The following is a 23,920-nucleotide window of genomic DNA, read 5'->3' on the forward strand; positions in this document are numbered from 1 at the left end:
TTCTCTTTGGCGGTTGAGCCACCAGAAAATCCACCAGCGAGGAAGTAACTCCAGGAAGTTTGTGGATGAACTGACTGGTGTAAACACTATCCCACACAACTTTTGTAATATTTTCTAGCTAGCTATATGTTTTGGGATGGTACCATATCCTTAGGCTCGGTACAAGTTAGGACCTGAACATCGTTTGAGAGAATAAACATCATTTAGCTAGCTAGCCGGTTAGCTAACCATCAGATCAGGGGGCGTGAGAGGGTTGCTAATCAGCAGCAGCATGTCGGTCCACTTCGAGGAGAGAAGCGGTGTTATCCCATGTAAAACACCATGGGGAAACTGGTCCCAAACCATGGAGGAGGTATTTATTGAAGTGAATGTTCCCCATGGGACGTCTGGCAAAGAAGTAACATGTAATCTGGGATCCAAACAGATAGAACTACGCGTCAAAGGTCAACAAGTCTTCAAGGTAGGCATCACAACAAACACATTTCAAAGTTAGGGAGTCAACGTTATTTATAATTTATTTTATTTTATTTTTTATTTAACCTTTATTTAACCAGGTAAGCCAGTTGAGAACAAGTTCTCATTTACAACTGCGACCTGGCCAAGATAAAGCAAAGCAGTGCGATAAAAACAACAACAACACAGAGTTACATATGGAATAAACAAAACGTACAGTCAATAACACAATAGAAAATCTATATACAGTGTGTGCAAATGTAGTAAGTTATGGAGGTAAGGCAATAAATAGGCCATAGTGCAAAATAATTACAATTTAGTATTAACACTGGAGTGATAGATGTGCAGAAGATGATGTGCAAATAGAGATACTGGGGTGCAAATGAGCAAAATAAATAACAATGTAAATAACAATATGTGGATGAGGTAGTTGGGTGGGCTAATTACAGATGGGCTGTGTACAGGTGCAGTATTCAGTAAGCTGCTCTGACAACTGATGCTTAAAGTTAGTGAGGGAGATAAGAGTCTCCAGCTTCAGAGATTTTTGCAGTTCGTTCCAGTCATTTGCAGCAGAGAACTGGAAGGAATGGCGGCCAAAGGAGGTGTTGGCTTTGTGGATGACCAGTGAGATATACCTGCTGGAACGCATACTACGGGTGGGTGTTGCTATGGTGACCAATGAGCTAAGAGAAGGCGGGGATTTGCCTAGAAGTGATTTATAGATGACCTGGAGCCAGTGGGTTTGGCAACGAATATGTAGTGAGGGCCAGCCAACGAGAGCGTACAGGTCACAATGGTGGGTAGTATATGGGGCTTTGGTGACAAAACGTTTGATTGAAGAGCATGCCAGAGGTCCAGACAACACATTGAACTCTATCTGAGACATAGTTGGTGAACCAGGCGAGGCAGTCATTTGAGAAACCAAGGCTATTTAGTCTGCCAATAAGAATGCAGTGATTGAGTCAAAAGCCTTGGCCAGGTCGATGAAGACGGCTGCACAGTACTGTCTTTTATCGATTGCGGTTATTATATCGTTTAGGACCTTGAGCGTGGCTGAGGTGCACCCATGACCAGCTCGGAAATCAGATTGCATAGCGGAGAAGGTACGGTGGGATTCGAAATGGTCAGTGATCTGTTTGTTAACTTGGCTTTCAAATACTTTCGAAAGGCAGGGCAGGATGGATATAGGTCTGTAACAGTTTGGATCTAGAGTGTCACCCCCTTTGAAGAGGGGGATGACCGCGGCAGCTTTCCAATCTCTGGGGATCTCAGATGATACGAAAGAGAGGTTGAACAGGCTAGTAATAGGGGTTGCGACAATTTCGGCAGCTAATTTTAGAAAGAAAGGGTCCAGATTGTGTAGCCCAGCTGATTTGTAGGGGTCCAGATTTTGCAGCTCTTTCAGGACATCAGCTATCTGAATTTGGGTGAAGGAGAAGCGGGGGGTGCATGGGCAAGTTGCAGCGGAGGGTGCAGAGCTGGTGGCCGGTGTAGGGGTAGCCAGGTGGAAAGCATGGCCAGCCTTGGCAAAATGCTTATTGAAGTTCTCGATTATCGTAGATTTATCGGTGGTGACAGTGTTTCCTAGCCTCAGTGCAGTGGGTAGCTGGGAGGAGGTGCTCTTATTCTCCATGGACTTTACAATGTCCCAAAACTTTTTGGAGTTAGTGCTACAGGATGCACATTTCTGTTTGAAAAAGCTAGCCATTGCTTTCCTAACTGATTGTGTATATTGGTTCCTGACTTCCCTGAAAAGTTGCATATCGCGGGGGCTGTTCGATGCTAATGCAGTACGCCACAGGATGTTTTTGTGCTGGTCAAGGGCAGTCAAGTCTGGGGTGAACCATGGGCTATCTGTTCTTAGTTCTGAATTTTTTGAATGGGGCATGCTTATTTAAGATGGAAAGGAAAGCACTTCTAGCCCACCCGACTAGAATCACTACTCCTGATGGGTCTGACCTAGAGTATGTGGACAACTACAAATACCTAGGTGTCTGGTTAGACTGTAAACTCTCCTTCCAGACTCACATTAAGAATCTCCAATTCAAAGTTAAATCCAGAATCGGCTTCCTATTTCGCAACAAAGCCTCCTTCACTCATGCTGCCAAACATGCCCACGTAAAACTGACTATCCTACCGATCCTTGACTTCGGCGATGTCATTTACAAAATAGCCTCCAACACTCTACTCAGCAAATTGGATGTTGTCTATCACAGTTCCATCCGTTTTGTCTCCAAAGCCCCATACACTACCCACCACTGTGACCTGTACGCACTTGTTGGCTGGTCTTCACTACATATTCGTCGCCAAACCCACTGGCTCCAGGCCATCTATAAATCACTGCTAGGCAAATCCCCGCCTTCTCTTAGCTCATTGGTCACCATAGCAACACCCACCCGTAGTATGCGCTCCAGCAGGTATATCTCACTGGTCATCCCCAAAGCCAACACCTCCTTTGGCCGCCATTCCTTCCAGTTCTCTGCTGCCAATGACTGGAACGAATTGCAAAAATCTCTGAAGCTGGAGACTCCCTCACTAACTTTAAGCATCAGTTGTCAGAGCACCTTACCGATCACTGCACCTGTACACAGCCCATCTGAAATTAGCCCACCCAACTACCTCATCCCCATATTGTTATTTATTTTGCTGTCACCACCGATAAATCTGCACCCCAGTATCTCTATTTGCACATAATCTCTATCATTCCAGTGTTAATACTAATTGTAATTATTTTGCACTATAGCCTATTTATTGCCCTACCTCCATAACTTGCTACATTTGCACACACTGTATATATATTTTATGTTGTATTTTTTGACTTTATGTTTTGTTTTACCCCATATGTAACTCTGTGTTGTTGTTTTTAATCGCACTGCTTTGCTTTATCTTGGCCAGGTCGCAGTTGTAAATGAGAACTTGTTCTCAACTGGCTTACCTGGTTAAATAAAGGTGAAATAAAAAATAAAAATAAATAAAGAACATCCAGGCATCCTCTACTGACGGAATGAGGTCAATATCCATCCAGGATACCCGGGCCAGGTCAATTAGAAAGGCCTGCTCGCTGAAGTGTTTTAGGGAGCGTTTGACAGTGATGAGGGGTGGACGTTTGACCGCGGACCCATTACGGACGCAGGCAATGAGGCAATGATCGCTGAGATCCTAGTTGTAGACAGCGGAGGTGTATTTAGAGGGTAAATTAGTCAGGATGATATCTATGAGGGTGCCCATGTTTACGGATTTAAGGTTGTACCTGGTAGGTTCCTTGATAATTTGTGTGAGATTGAGGGCATCTAGTTTAGATTGTAGGACGGCCGGGGTGTTAAGCATATCCCAATTTAGGTCACCAAGCAGTACGAACTCTGAGGATAGATGGGCAAGCAATTCATATATGGTGTCCAGGGCACAACTGGGGGCTGATGGGGGTCTGTAGCAAGCGGCAACAGTGGAAAGGTGGATTTTTTAAGTAGAAGCTCAAACTGTTTGGGCACAAACCTGGATAGTATGATAGAGCTCTGCAGGCTATTTCTACAGTAGATTGCAACTCCCCTTTGGCAGTTCTATCTAGACGGAAAATGTTGTAGTTCGGGATGGACATTTCTGAATTTTTGGTGGCCTTCCTAAGCCAGGATTCAGACACTGCTAGAACATCAGGGTTGGCGGAGTGTGCTAATGCAGTGAATAACTCAAACTTAGGGAGGATGCTTCTGATGTTAACATGCAAGAAACCAAGGCTTTTAGGAGTAGGAGTGATACTGGGGGCTGCAGGGCCTGGGTTAACCTCTACATCACCAGAGGAACAGAGGAGGAGTAGAATAAGGATACGGCTAAAGGCTTTTGGTCTTCTAGTGCGTTGGGTACAGAGAATAAAAGGGGCCGATTTCCGGGCGTTGTAGAATAGATTCAGGGCATTATGTACAGACAAGGATATGGAAGGATATGAGTACAGTGGAGGTAAACCTAAGCGTTGGGTAACGATGAAAGAGATAGTGTGTATGGGGGGTGGGACAAAGGAGCTATCTGAGGCAGGTTGAGCGGGACTGGGGGCTCTACAGTGAAATAGTACAATAAGAACTAACCCAAACAGCAATAGGCAAGGCATATTGACATGGGAGAGAGGCATAACGCAATCCCAGGTGTTATTCGAGAGAGCTAAGACAACAACTGGTAATGGCGACGAAAGTTTGGGCTGAGGCTAAACAGATAAACAGGATGGGGTACCGTATAAAGGAACAGTCCAGCAGGCATCAGCTGTGTAGCTGAGTGATCATACGGTCCAGTGAACAGCAATAGGTGAGTCCGGGAGCAGTTCTTAGGCTGCTACAGCACAGGCGAGCAGGAGGCATGGCTGTTGGTTGCGTGTGCTAGTGGGCCGGGGCTCGCTAACACACGCAACCCATTTAATAAGGGTTACATGGAGAAAATCGGACCTCTCTGAAATGAAACTGGATGGCCCTCCCTTCAGCAAAATATATTTTACCTTCCCGAACGCTTAAAAAAAAAGTCACTCTCCCTATACCAAAATAATAATTACACAATTATAGTACTGTTTACCCTCACTTATTGGACAGACCAGAGCCTTAGATATACAGTATTATACAACGGGTGGGTCGAATACTGAATGCTGATTGGTTAAAAATGCATTCCAGCTAGTGTCTATTTCACAAGTTACCAACGGCTAAATCTATGACGTTGAAATGCCTATTTACTCTGTTCCATCTGACTGCCCAATCCACTGTCTCATCAGCCCAGCCAGGCAATCCACTATAAAAAGTATCTATACATTATCTCCCATTTTGTTTTAGACTAGCATTTGCTTTTCAAAGGCAGATATTTGTATAAACCTTGCTGTCTGTCTCTCCCTCCGACCTTTTCAATATTGAATTGCGATCTCCACCGTCCCATATAAAGTGAATGTGTCCGAAAGAGACGGACAGCAAATTGAGCTGGTTGTCATAGCAACATACATGTGATCACTTTTTTTTTCTTCAGTTGACTTGCTAAATCGATACTTTGTTGCGAAAACTAAAATGGATGAGTGGAACATTTATTTTTCATATTTTCGGCGGCATGACTATGGATGAATGGGAAAAATAGATAATACAATAATAATACCCAGGCATGCAGATTTGGGGGATACTCCATTAAATGAAAAGCTGCAACGAAAAAAAACACAGTTAAGAATACAAACTGGGCTGTGCGGTGCTTCGAGGGCTGGCTAGCAGAGAATAAAAAAGTTGTTGACTTCAAAACTGTCACTAAGGAAGAGTTGAACATCCTTCTCCAACAGTTTTATGGAGATGTAGGAAATGGGAAGGGGGAGCAGGACAGCAGAAGTAGCTACCTGGCACTCCAGAGTGGCCTCAACCGGTTTCTAAATGACCCACCCATCGGTCGCAGCTGGTGCCTTATTAAGGATACTGAATGTACCACCCCGAATCATGTATTTCTGGGCAACATCAAACAGCTAAGAAGGCAAGGAAAATATATCACAAATAACCACCCTCCCATCACCGATAACGACATGGCCCAGCTCCAAAACTCCCAGGCTCTGAATCCCGGTACACCAAGGGGTCTGGTCCAGAACGTGTGGTTCCATCTCCAGTTACATCTGGGTCGAAGAGGGGAACAGACAACTAAATCCCATCTCATTCCATGTTTAAAAAAAAAAGGTATGTTGTTCATAGCCTGTTTGTGTTATTTCTAAATTGCACTCGTAATTAGGCTACTGGGAAACAATATTATAACAACGCATTCTCTCTCTCAGATACGCCACTCTCGCATATAACGAGGCCGCAAAGAATCAATCATTCATGTTCGAGCAGCCAGGGAACCCACTATGCCCGGTGGCATCACTGGAGTACACGTCAGAGCCGATGGGCGTGAACTATCTGGCAGCGCTTCTACCCAGGATCTGCAGGGCAGCGGGAACACCTACATACACACATCACAGCATCAGGACCACGACAGTCCAGAAACTGACCAATGCTGGTATAGAAGCGAGGGAAATAAGGTCAGTGAGTGGGCATCGGGGCGAAGGTTCGCTCCATAGCTACTGGCATCCCTCACTGACAGACAGAAAACTCTGCAGCTACTTTGCTGGCTGTTATTCTGGCTGAACTTTGACGTGACTGGAAATTAGCTGTAGTTGGCTAGCTAGCAAGCAAGGGATAAGAACGTTGCCAACAAGTATGGCAATGGAACATTTAGAACTAACGACTGGGTCGCGTCCATAGATACAGAACAAAAAGAAGGAACGACTCGGTCGCGTCTCTAGCAACCCTAGATTTGTGTCGGGACTATATCATGTGGAAGGATGAAATAGTACGAATAAATTAATCAAAATAAAGTTTTTAATGAAAATATGTCAATCATTATGTGAATATGTTGGTAACCAGTTGTATAAAATTAGAAACTGTTCTTTGTCATGAAAGCGTTACATGGCAACGCAGAATTTTTGATAGCACACAGGGCTGCGGGCCAGAAGGTTGTGGGTTCGCAGACCACCGTGGACAAGAGTAGGGGTGGAAATATCTCCTTTATAGTAAAAGCATTGCATGAATCTATCATCGTATTTGCAGGCCCGAGAAAAAAAGCCTTTTATATACATTTCATGCAATTTTACGTCATTTTACATATTAGCAGGATATTTTTTAATACCACAAATTACCAAAATTACAGGCTAAGAATGGACAGAGAGATAGGCCTATGTGTTCATTTGATCATATTTCTCCAATGCCAAATCAGTGTGTCTTGTTTTCAGCGAAACTGTCCCCGTTTGCAAATAATAAAATCTGAGAGGTTGTAGTTGAGGACTTGGTGGACTGTATATTCTGTAGGGTTAGGTTTTACTTAGCACTGTGTGTTCTCTCCCAGGTGCTTGTAAGGGCACAGATGACAGACCGGTAGGATTCCAGTTGAGGTTGTTTAATGACGCTGATTCACAGAGCAGTGATGGCACAGCACAGTGTATGGCTTGACAATTGTGTTAACCAAGAGTTTGTGTGGTTCTGAAAAGGGCGAAATTAAATACAATATTAAAAGGCAGGTATAGGCTTAATACAACCTCCAATTACATAAGCTATAAATAATATGGCTACAATAGGTCATCTGCTGCACAGGGCAATACAACCTAACAACATGGCTGTGCCTTCACTAATGCATGATCAGAGGAGTGCAACGACACAGCACACGCAAATTAGCATAACAAAGGAGTGCGTCCATAACACATCAATTTAAGAAATATGAACTCACATTTCTGAAGGACACACACTGGCCTTGGCTAAAACAAAGAATGCTATCTAAAGGTAATCACAGGAGATGGCTGGAACTTATCACGGCTTGTGTACTTTCCCTAGTTACTTCGTTCTCCTCAGAGATCGCCCAGCATGCTCTGCTCCACATCACCGGTGGGCAGACCTACAGCTCTCCTATGATTAACAAATATTTACTCATTATTGTCTTTCGTACAGACGTCATTAGGAATCTGAGCATGGTACTTAAAAAAATGAGGCCTACCTTTCCACCCCAGACATAGTAGGCTTACCAACGCAGAAAATGTTCAGCTTTAACTGCTGGCTACTCTTCTTCCGTGTTTTAACCCAACAATAGAAGGTCACAAGTGTTTCTCTAAAAGCTGTCTGGGTTTAAACATCTTCTATTGTACAGAAAATGAATAGCTTAATCAATTGATAGTGACAGAATTAGAATACTTCGCAAGTAAAGTCTATTTTATGTCTCCTCGGCTATAGAAGGTTGTAGCGCAGCCTCTGAATGTCAAAGAAACGAAACAATGATATCCCCATATGCATCGGAGTCACGTCTTTACTGTATACTGTATTACAGCTTGTTTCAGGCATAAAGTATTCCGGACCAAAGCACTGTTATAGATCACTTTATACAGTCAGATCCGGTTTATTTTCCGCAAGATCTTAAACTAACAAGGGGTAGACCTGTGCTTTTTGCCATTTTCTTTAATAAGAGGTAGCCCTATGGCATATACCCTCTCATACCTCCTCCATTCGAGTCTCGGTTTTAACTTAACAGCTTTTCACTGACACGGAGGTCGGCTATTTAACGAGTGCATGGTGGGTGGAGGAATTGATAGACAAAACTATGGATATGGCAGCCTATAGCCTAATGTCATCGGTCAAACAGGAAGGTCTACCTCTTATTTCTTAGATAGACATAGGCTCCAACACAAAGCCCTCTTGTCGTTAATAAAGTCGTAATTAAAATGAAGACATTGAAATGAATAATGCCTACTCGAATTTGCCTACTTTCAGCACCATGAGCTGTCCATTTCCGATTGATTGTGCAGTGGCTGCTGCTTCCAAGTTTCAGCACCACAATATAAATTACTAGAATCTGGCTTATTGTGAGGTCAATAAGTCTGATAAATACATCGGGGGTAAGACATATATTGTGTTGAATAAAATCAGTTATAGTAGTATCAAGCTATCAAAGTTGACCTCCAGTCCTCCTCCTCCTCTTCCTCACGCTCTCCTTCTCAAACTGAACAGAACATAGACTGCAGGCTAGTCCACACACAAGATTATTTTCGAAGAATCCTTTGACTCTCCTGAACTGCCACCGTAGGCCTACACAGCACAGCATTGGTTAGGCAGCACACAAAACAAGGTTTTGGATCAGCAAGAGCAGAGCAGTCCTGGGCTCAGGGTTGGAATATCCACTGCAGTGTGTAATGCAGCCTAGTTTTATTTACACCATCCCAGCAGCCAACTTAGAAATAGAACTTTGCTATGTGGTTCTCCCAGCATGCACTTCATAGCCTACAGGCTATGGATCAAATCAAATCAAATGTATTTTATAAAGAAAATACAGAAACCCCAAACAGCAAGCAATGCAGATGTAGAAGCACAGTGGCTAGGAAAAACTCCCTAGAAAGGAAGGGACCTAGGAATAAAACCTAGAGAGGAACCAGGCTCTGAGGGGTGGCCAGTCCCCTTCTGGCTGTGCCGGGTGGAGATTATAACAGTACATGGCCATTAAGGCCAAATCGTTCTTCAAGATGTTCAAACGTTCACAGATGACCAGCAGGGTCAAATAATAATCACAGTGGTTGTAGAGGGTGCAGCAGGTCAGCACCTCAGGAGTAAATGTCAGTTGGCTTTTCATAGCCGAGCATTCTGAGGTAGAGAGTGTCATGATCGAAAACAGCAGGTCGGGGACAAGGTAGCACGTCCGGTGAACAGGTTAGGGTTCCATAGCCGCAGGCAGAACAAATGAAACTGGATCATTTGATTGAGACCACACTAAATAGCCTATAGGCGCACATCGATATATATATATTAGGGCTGTCAAAAATAGCGCGTTAACGACGTTAATTAGTTGTTTGCTGTTAATTACGTCAATTTTTTTTAACGCATTTCACGCATGCGCAGTGTGACAAATTATTCAGGTCAGGAAAGTGGTTGGGAGCTAGAGGCGAGATGGAGCAAGGTGAGCAAAGTGGGCCTATTGACGGATTCAAATATAAAAAGAATGATGATGGTACAGTTAACAAGTACAAGGTTATTTGCAAGATTTGTAAGAAGGAGTTTCAATTTCACCGGAGCTGTTCAAGCTTGAAGTACCATGTCAACGCCAAACATGCGTTTGCTGGGCCGTCAGATTCAGCAAGTGGTTTGCGCCAGACCACGCTGAATGTTTGCAGGCAATTAACAAAATCAACCTCAGATAATTTGACCAACACAATAGCAAAATGGATTGCAAAGGATTGTAGACCCATTAGCATTGTAGAAGACTCAGGTTTCCTTGATGTTTTGCAAGTGGCGTCTCAAGACTCATTCTATAAGCCACCGTCAAGAGCCACAGTTATGAAGAAAATCCACGAGCTCTATGAAAACGAAAAAGAAAAAAGGAAAGAGGTCTTGGCTCAAGTAAATCATATCGCCCTGACAGGAGACCATTGGACATCAGTGAGTAACAACAATTACCTCGGAGTAACTGCACATTTAATCAGTGACACGTGGGAACTGAAGTCTTGCGCTGACTATATTAAAAACTGAGGAGCGTCATTTTGCGGAGGCTTGTAAAGAACAGTTCCTGTCTGTTGCACGTGAGCGGGACATCGTATGCATTTCAGAAAAAAAATGGTTAGGATTCAGGTGTAATTGCAAATAGTGATTAATCATGATTAATCCACTGAAAATTCTGATTAATTTGATTAAAATTTTTAATCATTTGACAGCCCTAATATATATATATAGTCTAATAAGTAACTCATTCTAAAACACTGAGAAATACAGACATTTCATCAATTACAAATGACATGATCCTCCCCTGGACTAGATTTTAAAAATACTAAACCCTCCTCTTGACTGAAATTGAAAAAGCACGACCCTCCTCCATTTTCCTCCAGGTAACAATTCTGTACATTTCAATCCATCCCTTAGTCTCGCGAGGCCATCCTTCCAAAACTCGTCTAGTTTTACCTGCATACTGTAGGTGACTCCCAAATAATTATAATTCCCACTACATGTATTTTCCAAGTACACATTATTTAAATAAATGCTCTGATAAAGATGTAGCTAGTACAAACACTGAACAAAAAATATAAACACAACATGCAACAATTTCAAAGATTTTACTGAGTTACAGTTCATATAAGGAAATCAGTCAATTGAAATAAATTCATTAGGCCATAATCTATGGATTTCACATGACTGGGCAGGGGCGCAGCCATAGGTGGGCCTGGGAGGGCATAGGCACACCCACTGGAGTGCCAGCAAATCAGAATTAGTTTTTCCCCACAAAAGGGCTTTATTACAGACAGAAACACTCCTCAGTTTCATCAGCTGTCCGGGTGGCTGGTCTCAGGCGATCCCGCAGGTGAAGAAGCCGGATGTGGAGGTCCTGGGCTGGCATGGTTACACGTGGTCTGCGGTTGTGAGGCCGGTTGGACGTACTGCCAAATTCTCTAAAAACGACGTTGGAGGCGGCTTATGGTAGAGAAATGAACATTAAATTCTCTGACAACAGCTCTGGTGGATATTCCTGCAGTCAGCATGCCAATTGCATGCTCCCTCAAAACTTGAGACGTCTGTGGCATTGTGTTGTGTGACAAAACTGCACATTTTAGAGTGGCCTTTTATTGTCCCCAGCACAATAATAATAATAATAATATGCCATTTAGCAGACGCTTTTATCCAAAGCGACTTACAGTCATGCGTGCATACATTTTTTGTGTATGGGTGGTCCCGGGGATCGAACCCACTACCTTGGCGTTACAAGCGCCGTGCTCTACCAGCTGAGCTACAGAGGACCAAGGTGCACCTGTGTAATGATCATGCTGTTTAATCAGCTTCTTGATATGCCACACCTGTCAGGTGGATGGATTATCTTGGCAAAGGAGAAATTCTCACTAACAGGGATGTAAACACATTTGTGCACAAAATCTGAGAGAAATTAGCCTTTTGTGCATGTGGAACATTTCTGGGATTTTTATTTCAGCTCATGAAACATGGGACCAACACTTTACATGTTGCGTTTATATTTTTGTTCAGTGTACTTAGCCACAATACAGAAGGGTAACTTGGTGAAGGTGCTTCGCTCTCTGATTCAGGTTAACCTAACGTAGCAGCCGTTAAAATGCGCCTGTTCAGGTTAACCTAACGTAGCAGCCGTTAAAATGCGCCTGTTCAGGTTAACCTAACGTAGCAGCCGTTAAAATGCGCCTGTTCAGGTTAACCTAACGTAGCAGCCGTTAAAATGCGCCTGTTCAGGTTAACCTAACGTAGCAGCCGTTAAAATGCGCCTGTTCAGGTTAACCTAACGTAGCAGCCGTTAAAATGCGCCTGTTCAGGTTAACCTAACGTAGCAGCCGTTAAAATGCGCCTGTTCAGGTTAACCTAACGTAGCAGCCGTTAAAATGCGCCTGTTCAGGTTAACCTAACGTAGCAGCCGTTAAAATGCGCCTGTTCAGGTTAACCTAACGTAGCAGCCGTTAAAATGCGCCTGTTCAGGTTAACCTAACGTAGCAGCCGTTAAAATGCGCCTGTTCAGGTTAACCTAACGTAGCAGCCGTTAAAATGCGCCTGTTCAGGTTAACCTAACGTAGCAGCCGTTAAAATGCGCCTGTTCAGGTTAACCTAACGTAGCAGCCGTTAAAATGCGCCTGTTCAGGTTAACCTAACGTAGCAGCCGTTAAAATGCGCCTGTTCAGGTTAACCTAACGTAGCAGCCGTTAAAATGCGCCTGACCAGGATTCCCACATCCGTTTTTCAGGGGAAACGGAAGTTCAGTTGAAAATACTGTATCACTGTACTGTCTATGACTGTATCCCTGAAAACCGGATGTTAGCGGTGTTCTGGCGACCCCGCTTAGGCTAGATTCGGGTGGATTTTGGTAGTCATGATTGTGAACTGCAAGCTTATTGGTCCATTTTAATTACCTGTTTGTTTGCTGTGATTGGTTGCAAGTATGCTACAGGTATTTGTATTTATTAGGGATCCCCTGGCAGCAGCTACTCATCCTGGGGTCCAAACACATTAAGGTGATAAAGTCTTATCCAGTGGATAAGACTTCATCACAAATACAAGTAGTGATGAAGTGAATCTCTCCTCCACTTTGAGCCAGGCGAGATTGACATGCATATTGTTAATGTTTGCTCGCTGTGTACATCCAAGGGCCAGCCGTGCTGCCCTGTTCTGAGCCAATTGTAATTTTCCTAAGTCCCTCTTTGTGGCACCTGACCACATGACTGTGGTCCTCTGTAGCTCAGCTGGTAGAGCACGGCGCTTGTAACGCCAAGGTAGTGGGTTCGATCCCCGGGACCACCCATACACAAAAAAAATGTATGCACGCATGACTGTAAGTCGCTTTGGATAAAAGCGTCTGCTAAATGGCATATTATTATTATTTATTATGACTGAACAGTAGTCCAGGTGCGATAAAACTAGGGCCTGTAGGACCTGCCTTGTTGATAGTGCTGTTAAGGTAGAGCAGCTCTTTATTATGGACAGACTTCTCCACATCTTAGCAACTGTTGTATCAATATGTTTTGACCATGACCGTTTATAATCCAGGGTTACTCCAAGCAATTTAGTCACCTCAACTTGCTCAATTTCCACATTATTCATTACCGGATTTTGTTGAGGTTTAGGGTTTAGTGAATGATTTTCGTTTTTTTAAATATTTAGGACTAACTTATTCCCTGCCACCCATTCTGAAACTAACTGCAGCTCTTTGTTAAGTGTTGCAGTCATTTCAGTCGTTGACTCTGAAGGATTGCATATTGTATTTGCTTATAGTCCTGTCTCTTGTACTTCCAGGGTGAATTATTTGGCACCACTGTTGCTGATGAAGGAACGTGGACATTAGGTGGGTTTCTACTAAGTCATCCACTCTCTTCTAATTCAATCAACACATAATGGTTGAATGTAAAGCTTACAGTCCCCTGTAGCTCAGTTGGTAGAGCATGGCGCTTACAACGCCAGGGTTGTGGGTTCGTTTCCCACGGGGGACCAGTACGAAAATGTATGCACTCACTATAACTGTAAGTCGCTCTGGATAAGTGTCTACTAAATGACTAAAATTTTAATAATAAATCAGTCTTTCACAAGATAGGCTCATTCATTCCTCTCTACACATTTCCCATCCAGTGGATAAGCCATTAGCAGATATTGGTTGAAAATAAACCCTAAGCGATCACTCTCCCCCTCCACACGTCTATTCCAGAGGATAAGTGTCTGATCCGTATCATGCTGATGAAGACCAACAGGGAGGCGGGTAACTGCTGGGCCTCTCTGCTACAGGGAGAGTACTGTGCTGATGCCTGGCTCCAGGACCAGATGCAGAGGAAACTAACTCTGGAGAGGTTCCAGAGAGAGGTAAGTCACGGCAATACCAGTAGTCATTTCCATAGAGGTAATCAATGATACTATAGACTAGGGTTCTTCAATTCCGGTCCTGGAGGGCCGAAACACCTCTGTTTTTCATCCTCTCCTTCTAATCAGGGGCTAATTCAGACCTGGGACACCAGGTGAGTGCAATTAACTACCAGGTAGAAATAAAAAACAGAAGTGTTTCGGCCCTCCAGGACCGGAATTGAAGAACCCTGCTATAGACAATCACACAAGGAGCCTTAACACTACACTAACAACACTGACTACGCTTCTTCTCAATAGCCTAAAACCTCAAGCCTATTTCTTCAGCCACATTATCTGAAGAACCTGGATAGATGAAGGCATTTTAACATGCAGGCTTGCTTCTTCCGTACTGCTTTCACCTCTCTCTACATTAAATTAATTTTGCTGTGTCACTTCCCACTCTATCAACAGAACCCTGGCTTTGACTTCAGTGGAGCAGAGATCTCTGGGAACTTTGCAGGTGGTGGGCCAGACTTCTCCAGCTTGCAGAAGTAAAGTGACATCACAAAAGTGTTGTCGAACAGCAAGAGGGACCCACCCACTGTACAGTATGCCTGAGATTTCTGTCATATGGACACTGTTGAAGCCTGCCTAGGGGTGAAGAGATTGTACTGTAGAGGGACTAGTGCTGCGTTCATAACCAAGTGGAAGGTGGTATTTACAACATAAGACTGGGGAAAATCCACTTGAACGGCCCTCCAACCCGTAATTACTAGTGAGAAACTCATCCATCATCCCTGAGCGCCGACTTCTCCCACATGCTGACCTCTGATGTGAAATGACCTCTAACAGCAGTTAAATGTAACAAAACATTTATAAAAAGCAATCTATCAATATGGTTTTTGAACGCTATCATTTGTTTACAAGCATGATAGCTGTACTTTTAGTTTGATGCAGCTTGTTGGCCATTAGCCAATTCACAAACATTCAAAGCATGTGAACGCATCCAAATGGTATTTTCAACTTCACAACTGGTAATTACCACCTTCCCTCTTGGATATGAATGCAACATAGGAAGAGCAGTTGCCTTTGGGCAAGGAATGGACAATGTGTTCTGAAACAATTAGAATATGCAGTCATTTGAAATTGAACTATAAGCCATAATAACACACAAACCCACACCCTGCCTTTTCTCTGACCCTTTGCGTTATTTTGGATTGGTTTTATCCTGCCAAACTGTTCATAGCAGACTGCATAGCCATAATTCAGTTAACTAGCTGCCGGTATGGAAATCTTTTGTGGATTTATAATAAATCGTTGAAAAGTGGTCTTTATGGATGTGTGGTTTCAAAACATTGAAGACAGTGCAACCACACAGCTTTTCAATATCGTTTTATTGAAAGGTCCAAAACACATGGGTTAAACAGATGTAGTTCCAACTTTTTTTTTGAGGCAATGTTTTCAAATTCCAGAACATCAACTTTATTTCAAATTCTTAACAAAATACTTAATGTCAGATCAATTGTGGTTGGCTATGGCCTCAGCACGTCAAATACTTGAGTAAATGCAAATCAAACTAACTTAATTTCCTACATCTACTGTGCTTATCTAAGTGACTTAGAGTGCATTTTAGCACAATAAATTAATTGCGAGTGGTTGTTTTCTAAAGGCTAAAGTTTTGCCACAAATCAAGATAATTCAACATCACATTTTGTAATAGTGACCATGTTCATCTGTAACCGTTGTTAGTAATAGACATTACATTAGATAGTGGGTGTGTCCAAAATGATACCATAGTGGGGTACCATGTCATCCACAGCTATCCTGCAAGCTAAAACCAATACATGCGCAGGATCATTGTTAGTTTCATCACATCACTGAGGAAACCTCAAACGCCCTCACAAGTATAAAAAAAAAAAGTTTATAAAGTAAAAATAAATTTTTTCATCACCTTGGGTAGAGGAGTGTGCATTTTTAGGCCAGTTCATCAACCTAGGGTGGAAGTTAAGGGTTTTGGGTCCGATTTCTTGGTTCCATTGGTTTGCATTTTCACAAAACCCTTCTCCCTCCTCTTCCACATAGTGGACTGAGGACCTAGGTGGTTCTATACTTCATTGCTTAAAACCAGCAACCACGATAGAATACTATGCAGAGTATTCATGTTGGTACTGATTCAGATAAGAACATACTGTATACACGCGTGCAAGCATTTCAACCAGGAAGGATTTAACCTTCGCTAGATGGCAGCGGATAAACCCACTCTTGACCGGGCATTACTCCCTTAGAGTGCATTCTAAGTGGCACCCTATTCCCTATAAAGAGCAATCAGCTCTGGTCAAAAGTAGTGCACTATATAGGGAATAGGGTTCCATTTCAGATGCACGTTTAGTCAATGAAGCAGATGTAGGCTAATAAATAGTGAGCTTATTCAAAAAGTGCCATGACAGAACAACCAAGAGAAAGGAAAAGAAAAGTTAACAGGTTTTCCCCTTAAAGAACTACATCATCCATAATGCAGTTCTGTAAGGGAAATGGGTTAGTGATGGAGGTGGGTGACCGTGTAGCAACAGTAGAGTACAGGAAGTCGCTATTTTTCCATGAAACTGAAAAACAAAATATGTTTTTAGGGGAGAAGAGGTGGTAGTCTACTTCTCCTTTTGCATCTGTGTACTGTGGTCACCCACCCCCAGGGTTCAGTAGGCGGACTCCGGTATTGTGGGCATATGGGCGATCTTGTAATAGCTGTGTTTCAACGTGCGTTGCGTCCTGCCAGAGAGGATCCAACGAAGCCTCTGGCTGTTGGGCTTGGAGACCCTGGTGGTTGAATACTCAATCAGACACTTCATAACCAACTCTGTCACCGTAACCAGGTCCCCTTCTCGGATCTGAGGAAACACACAAGAAACAGGAGAGGAAAAACAGAACTATTATCATGCAGCATTGGCAGCACATCAGAGTATTCATTTATTTTAAAAGCTGCCAATCAGAGAGCGTTTGTTCCTTAGTGCTGCTGCTGCTCGGTTTGCTGTTTGCCCGTTTATTCACTGCATCATTCAAAACATCATCCAGAGGGGGTTCCCAATTCCAAAGATCAAATTCAACGTCTCTCCAGAGTCTTGTTTAATCATCAACTTGCCTACATTTTCCATGAACCCTCAACATTAGGCAATCCGTTGGGCAATAGACCTTGGGGCTCCAACACACAGAGCAGAGCAAACGCTCCACCTCATAGCCAACAGTGGCTACGTCTCAAATGGCAATTTATTCCCTGCAGTGAGTGCACTACTTTTGACCAGGCCCCATACGGTGCCATTTGGGACGCAGCCACAGTGTAAACACCTTCCATTGCTGGGTTGTGTTCATTAGGCACCAAACGGGGAAACAAAAACACTCAAACGGGGGATAAACTACCTTGGACTTGTCCAATAAGAAACTCATTTTCTTTGAGCGCGTCTTTTCTCTCGTTTTCCGTTGCAAAACATTTCAAACGTTTTCCGTTGTATGCCCTAATGAACAAGACCCTGGTTAGTATCCTGTTACAACAGACATGTTTGGGGAGTGATATGACACTGGGTGGTAGAGCCTGAGTCCCAGATCTGTTTGTACTCTCTTGCCAACTCCTATGCCCCCAAATGTTTGGTGTGACGACATAGGAGCAAGACGGTACAAACACCTGAGACCAGGCTATCTGGCTAGACTGGACAGTAAACACTCACAGTGAGTTGCTGCTTTAGAGACTGGAAGGCATTGAGCAGCTTGTCTATGTGCTCGTGGTCATGTTGCTCCTGAAGCTCCAGGGTCAACAAGGACAGGGCAAGCAGAGAGGGCTGTGGAGAGGGGGGAGGAATGGACGAGAGAGAGTGGGAACGAGACATTAGGTTGACATGAAAACTACATATTAAGAGTGATATTTTGTACAGAGCAACATTTTACAGTTTGGTTTGAAACTATTTTTGAGTATGTTTTTCCACCCACACACTCAAAGCTCATCAACCCCCACCCCTTTCCCAAGTGGCTGACCAAAATAGGCCTAGATCCAATGTCACAACATGAACTAGCCTACATACACCCCTTGCGCCTGTATTTTATAGTCAAGTTAAAATCGGTTTGCTTTGACACATAGTATTGAGAGATTCTAAATGAGACCAAAACACATTTGTTTTGACACACAGAACTACAGTATCTTACCTTGACTTTGGAGAAGGTAAAAGAGCAATGGCAGGCTTTCAGCTGGGCTTCTAGTCTCTCAATGTTCAGGATGTCCTTGCTATGGAGAGAAAATGGGTTTTAATAATGTCTGTTCAACTTGTTTGTCAAGTCTTTTATAAGGCATAAGAGCTAAAGGGAAATGTCCATAAGAGATATATATATATATATGAAACTGAGTTTGAGAGAAATGCATCAACTTTATCCAAATCCCCCGTTATCCAGCCACTACTTTTAGAGAGTGTATGTGTGAACACAAGCCATCAGACAGGCTCAATCAGCTGCTTTGTGGAACGGCTTCATAATGAATAAATAATACAACAGGGGCTTTATCTATTAACCTAGTGCACAAGTTGACTGCAGGTATTTATTTAACAAGAACATATTCCAAATTGGGAAAAAACAAGCTGAAAAAAGTTAACAGTATTGAAAAACATACAGTGGGTATTTCAAGATACCCCGGTGTACACCACGGGTGTCAAACTCATTTTGCACCGTGGCCCGCGGTCGGTCTTCCACGAAGTCCGGAGTGCCGCAATAAAATTAGGTAATTATTAGCGAGCTAGACAGTCAAGTTTCTACAGTTTTGATTTGGTTTTAGTCCTTTTAAATATCGAGTTTGTTTGTTCCTTTTTATTTTTATATTTTTTTTTTACTTCAACCACCTGCCGAATTGGACCCCCCTGTTATGGACCCCCATGCCGAATCCGGCCCGCGTGCCGTATGTTTGACACCCCTGGTATATACAGTATACCGCCCAAGCCTACAGTCATCGTACCAGTCATCTTCAAGCGTGTCCTGTATGTGGCTGTAGAACAGTCTGAGGAAGTGGAGGGCTGTCGGGGCTTTGACCTTCCAGTAGAGCTTCTCCAGAATGATCTTCTCCATCCTCATCATGTCGGACACGGTGAAGCGGTTCTGGCTGATCCGGATCAACTCGTTGGCCACGGGGATGTTCTTTTCCTCCTCGGAGGTCTTCACTGCGATGTAGAAACAGGACAGGCCCACACATGACAGATGCTTTGGCTGGATCTGGTGACGGGAGAAGAATGAGGGGAATGTTATTTACCAAATGGTTGGAGTTAATGGTTATGTTCATATTCATAGTTATTGAATATCACTTATTTGATTTTTGGGGTTTTATCTTTGAAATATTTTCACAGTGAAGAGATATTCGGTAACATCAGAATGTTCTACGGCCTATACCTACTAGATGTATGATTTTACAAATGCACGTCGAGTAACAGTCATTCGTTTCCCTGTCTGTATTGCTTACTCACCTAAAACCAAATTAATAAAAAGACAGATTTGAATCAATTCTAAATCAAACCCTATCTGATGTCCAGGTCTTACCTTCATGACGGCGAGGAAGCGGTCCAGCAGGTTGACGGCCAGGGAGAAGGTCTCGGCGCTGAAGCCAAAGAACCTGGTCAGAGACAGGAGGTCCTTCACCTCGTACTCCCTGAGCCGGGCGGTCATCCTCAGGCCGTTGTCATGGGCCGTCTCAATGATCCTCAGACCGCTCAGCTTGGGTTGGTACCTGAACTCCTGGTCAGTCAGAGCCTTCAACTGCACGGCGAAGGGCAGAGCCCCTGGTCCAGTCACTGTGGGAAGCATCTATGGAGAGGGAGAGGATGTTGGTCATTATTAAGTACATTAATTCATGGGAATTGATTATATAATGTTTCAATTCAACTTCATGAGTACAGTCACAATCTGTGGAAGGGGGCCAGAATTCAAGGGAATGTATTAATAAGAGCTTTAATAAGCATTTTCCATAGTTAAGATAGTCACCATTCTGTTACATTGGTGTAATAAGTGGAATAGTATTGATAGTTACATTTAATATCAACTTGATGATTAAGAATGAGTAGCATAGCTTACTTTTATTTGAAGTGAACTTAAAAACAGGTTTGGGGATGTTTTGACGGTACGCGTCACAATGGTACTGGTACGTTGGAAACGTGTTACATCCTATTTAGAAAAAGTTACTGCCCAAGGCTTCTACTCCCCTAGTAGAGACAAGACTGTTACTTTCGCCATTGATCTAGATCAGGGATATTCAACTGGGGGTCCGCAGAGGTAGGCTACTGCAGGGGGTCAGCAAACGATATATATATATATATATATATGTTTATATTGCTAGCAACAAACAAATATTTTATTATACCTACAGTAGAAAATAGGATATTTAGCTTTCTAATATGCCAACTTTATTTCTCAAATCCTAATATTGAGCAAATTACCCTCATTGGAGTATCTGACATAGGCTTTGAAACGATTTGGCATGGGCCCTCAAATAGTTCTACAGCTGTACCATTGAGAGTATCTTGACTGGCTGCATCACTGCTTGGTATGGCAATAGCACCGCCCTCGATCGCATGGCGCTACTGAGGGTGGTGCGGACGGCCCAGTACATCACCGGGGCTGAGCTCCCTGCCATCCAGGACCTCTATATCAGGCGGTGTGAAAGGAAGGCCCTTAAAATTGTTAAAGCCTCCAACCACCCAAGCCATGGACTGTTCTCTCTGCTTCCGCACTGCAAGCAGTACCGGTGAATGAAGTCTGACACCAACAGGCTCCTGAACAGTTTCTATCCCCATGCTATAAGACTGCTAAATTGCTAACAAAGTAGCTACACAAACTGATTTGACCTTTGTATTTTATTCTTATTTTTGCACTCTATGCACACTCACAGGACCCTACACCCTACACACACTGATACTACAACACACAAACAAACACTCACTCCATCATCTGCTCACACACATTTATAATGACGCTACACACACCCACATTCAATCATCATGTAAGCTGCTGCTACTCTTGTTTATCATATCCTGATGCCTAGTCACCCCTATACATATCTACCTCTATCGATCCAGTATCCCTGCACATTGTAAATATGGTACTGGAACTGAACCTGTATATAGTATGCTTACTTAATCGTGTTCTTCTCATTTCCATATCTCGTGTGTTTTTGTTCTACCTTGGTATTTTTAGTATAACGTTGTTATTGATTACTGCATTGTTGGGGTTAGAGCTTGCAAGAAAGGCATTTCACTGTACTTGTGCATGTGACATTAAAACTGGAAAAAAACACCAGCTAATAGGCTACCAGTGCGGCAGCCGCTGGCTGCTGGTAAGCTTTCTTGACTTGGACATTCATTTTTGCCAACACATGGCTAACCTTTGTTTGACCAGCTAAACAGCTAGCCCTTACCGAAAAATGTGTTTGGAGTTACCTTTGGAGTTAATTTTTCTAATACGCTATGTTATAGTTTACACTTCCTCTTCCAATTATATAAAAGTGGAGAGGTCAAAATAATTTCAAACTAAAATGTTGATTACTTATAATTCACCTGATACGACGTTTGATGGGGTCACTTGGTCGCCGGTTCACCTGGGAAAGGGTCCCTGGGCAAGGTAAGGTTGAAGACCCCTGATCTAGCTGATTATATTGTCATTATCCACTACTGTTCCCGGTCACCACGATATCTTGAATTGTCATTAAACTAGATTGAACTGGTCTGAATCCTACTATAGGGTTCGCAACTTCCTACTGCATGGGGACATGTCTGGACATGTCAAAAAGTTGGACGTGTATCACATACATCCGCCAAAAAGGTTATAATTATCTATTGTGTGTAAACCATTAGCAATACAGTTCAAATGGACAATAAACCAGTACTATTTAAAAAGATCAAACGACTAGTCTTTACTAGTGTGAGATGTGAACAAACAAGGCAAGGTCCCATGCGCCAGTGCGTCATTACATTGGCAGCGCGAGGTCTGCGTGATGTGTCCGGACATGTTCCCTGCCCATAGAAACCAATGGAGGATATGAAACACCGATAGTAGTAACTTAAACGCAGCTAATACTACAACAGCGTATACGGTTTTCTCCAAATAATACTTTTCTACATTATAAATTGATGTTAGTGTTATATTTGCATCTAAAAAAAACACAGATTATTCACAAAACAGGCGGTTTTAAGAGTTGAAGCCATGGCGAAGTACACCGGTAGGCCGTCGAGGCAAAAAATATATATACCACTAAACGAACATGTAGGATATCGTTGAAACAATATGGCTACATAACGATATGGTTTAACATTGTGCTTAGTAGTTGGAAACCAAAGAAAGAAGTATAATGGTGAAAAGGAGGGTTCTTACCTTGTCTTTGATATGATGAGGAGCGTTGGTTGTTGCAGTGGAAAATATGCAAGCGAATTAAATATATAGTTTCAGGAAAATAAAGGTTAAGATGATAGTATGTACTTTCAATCAGAAAGCTGTAAGCAAACGTAATTCCTCCTCCTAAGCACACCCCTTACCCTTGGCGTAAGGCGAAAGGAAAAGGGTTTTCAGCCTTTAGTACTAGTCCAGACCATGCCCCAAAATAGCAAGGTCTAATTGGCCAGTGTTGAAACGATCCTCCCTAACTTCTCAGTTTTCATTCGATACAAACCCATCAATCAGCAAGAAAGTCACGCCCTTCGCAGTACTGGGTGGGGTAATGTTATTGACGTTTACATTTGAGTCATTTAGCAGACGCTCTTATCCAGAGCGACTTACAGTTAGTGAATACATATTTTTTTTATACTGGCCCCCCGTGGGTTATGATGGGGAGATACCTTCTTTAGAGAAAGAACGACACGGGCACCATGGAACGCACTGTACAATCTCCAGGATATGTATTGTGCCATATTGTTGACAGTTTGTTGCAGACAGTTTTTGGTTGCACAATGTTAACGGCATCTCCAGAATAATTAAGCATATACCTGTGCTGTGTGTCAAACTACTGTTATAAATTGAGTTTCCATAAATGTAATGCATTTAAATTATTTATGAACCATTACGCATATAGGTCCAAACAACAATTTGCAGATTGGCTTTCATCTATAACATTTTCACAATTAATGTAAAAACAACAATTCAAAAAATAGTCTATTTGGTAACTGGAAACCAGTAGCTCTGCGTCTGGACCGTACAGTCATTGGTCTGGACTCTGGAACAGTCTAGAAAGCCAGGGGTGCAGTGGCGCGCTCTGACGCCCTATTAGCCTGTATAGACATGAGGAGAGGTAAAAACCAAAGTTCAGAGCTGTCCGAATGTATTCATTAACATTGAATCAAAGAGAGGTGAAGACAATTTTTCAAAGTAGTTTTATTCATAGCGAGCAAATACTAATCTATACGATATATGGTATAATCAATAACCTTTATAAGACAACATATTTTAAGATAGTTTAACTATAATCTTGGACACTTCAGGATAATATTAATATTTTTCAGTAGTTTTAGTGTCAAATGACAATTGAAAGAAGTTCGTTTTGTTCTGTTGGAATATTGTTCTCAATTTCAGACAAATTCAACAATACACCTTAATGATTCATCTTCAGCCATCAAATTATACATTCCCAACTGTTA

At 42.7% G+C, this 23,920-nt stretch overlaps 2 protein-coding genes and 1 non-coding gene across 5 annotated transcripts; 2 read left to right on the top strand and 1 right to left on the bottom strand.

The window, feature by feature from the left end:
• The first annotated feature begins 29 nt into the window (after positions 1 to 29).
• LOC121539021 (nudC domain-containing protein 2-like) lies at positions 30 to 15,609 on the top strand. 2 transcript variants are annotated; one of them, XM_045206784.1, is made up of 5 exons: positions 5,876 to 6,122; positions 6,218 to 6,463; positions 13,746 to 13,794; positions 14,152 to 14,303; positions 14,754 to 15,609. In XM_045206784.1, exons 2-5 carry the CDS (start codon positions 6,290 to 6,292, stop codon positions 14,835 to 14,837), a joined length of 459 nt encoding a protein of 152 aa, XP_045062719.1. In that variant the 5' UTR covers positions 5,876 to 6,122; positions 6,218 to 6,289; the 3' UTR covers positions 14,838 to 15,609. The 2 variants fall into 2 exon arrangements, with proteins under 2 accessions (XP_041703141.1, XP_045062719.1); XM_041847207.2 differs by lacking the exons at positions 5,876 to 6,122; positions 6,218 to 6,463 and adding an exon at positions 30 to 460.
• On the top strand, positions 13,866 to 13,939 carry trnav-uac. Its single transcript has one exon. It is a non-coding gene; the product is annotated as a tRNA-Val (tRNA).
• A 48-nt stretch (positions 15,610 to 15,657) lies between the features above and the next one.
• LOC121539012 (cyclin-G1) lies at positions 15,658 to 22,858 on the bottom strand. 2 transcript variants are annotated; one of them, XM_041847194.2, is made up of 7 exons: positions 22,665 to 22,858; positions 19,842 to 20,105; positions 19,267 to 19,520; positions 18,471 to 18,549; positions 17,999 to 18,109; positions 17,694 to 17,788; positions 17,034 to 17,167 (listed from the first exon to the last, which is right to left on the bottom strand). In XM_041847194.2, exons 2-6 carry the CDS (start codon positions 20,103 to 20,105, stop codon positions 17,717 to 17,719), a joined length of 780 nt encoding a protein of 259 aa, XP_041703128.2. In that variant the 5' UTR covers positions 22,665 to 22,858; the 3' UTR covers positions 17,034 to 17,167; positions 17,694 to 17,716. The 2 variants fall into 2 exon arrangements, with proteins under 2 accessions (XP_041703119.2, XP_041703128.2); XM_041847185.2 differs by lacking the exon at positions 17,694 to 17,788 and having other exon boundaries at positions 15,658 to 17,167.
• Between the last annotated feature and the right edge of the window lie 1,062 nt (positions 22,859 to 23,920).

This window comes from Coregonus clupeaformis, chromosome 3, assembly GCF_020615455.1.
Source record: "Coregonus clupeaformis isolate EN_2021a chromosome 3, ASM2061545v1, whole genome shotgun sequence".
NCBI classification, from domain to species: Eukaryota; Metazoa; Chordata; class Actinopteri; order Salmoniformes; family Salmonidae; genus Coregonus; species Coregonus clupeaformis.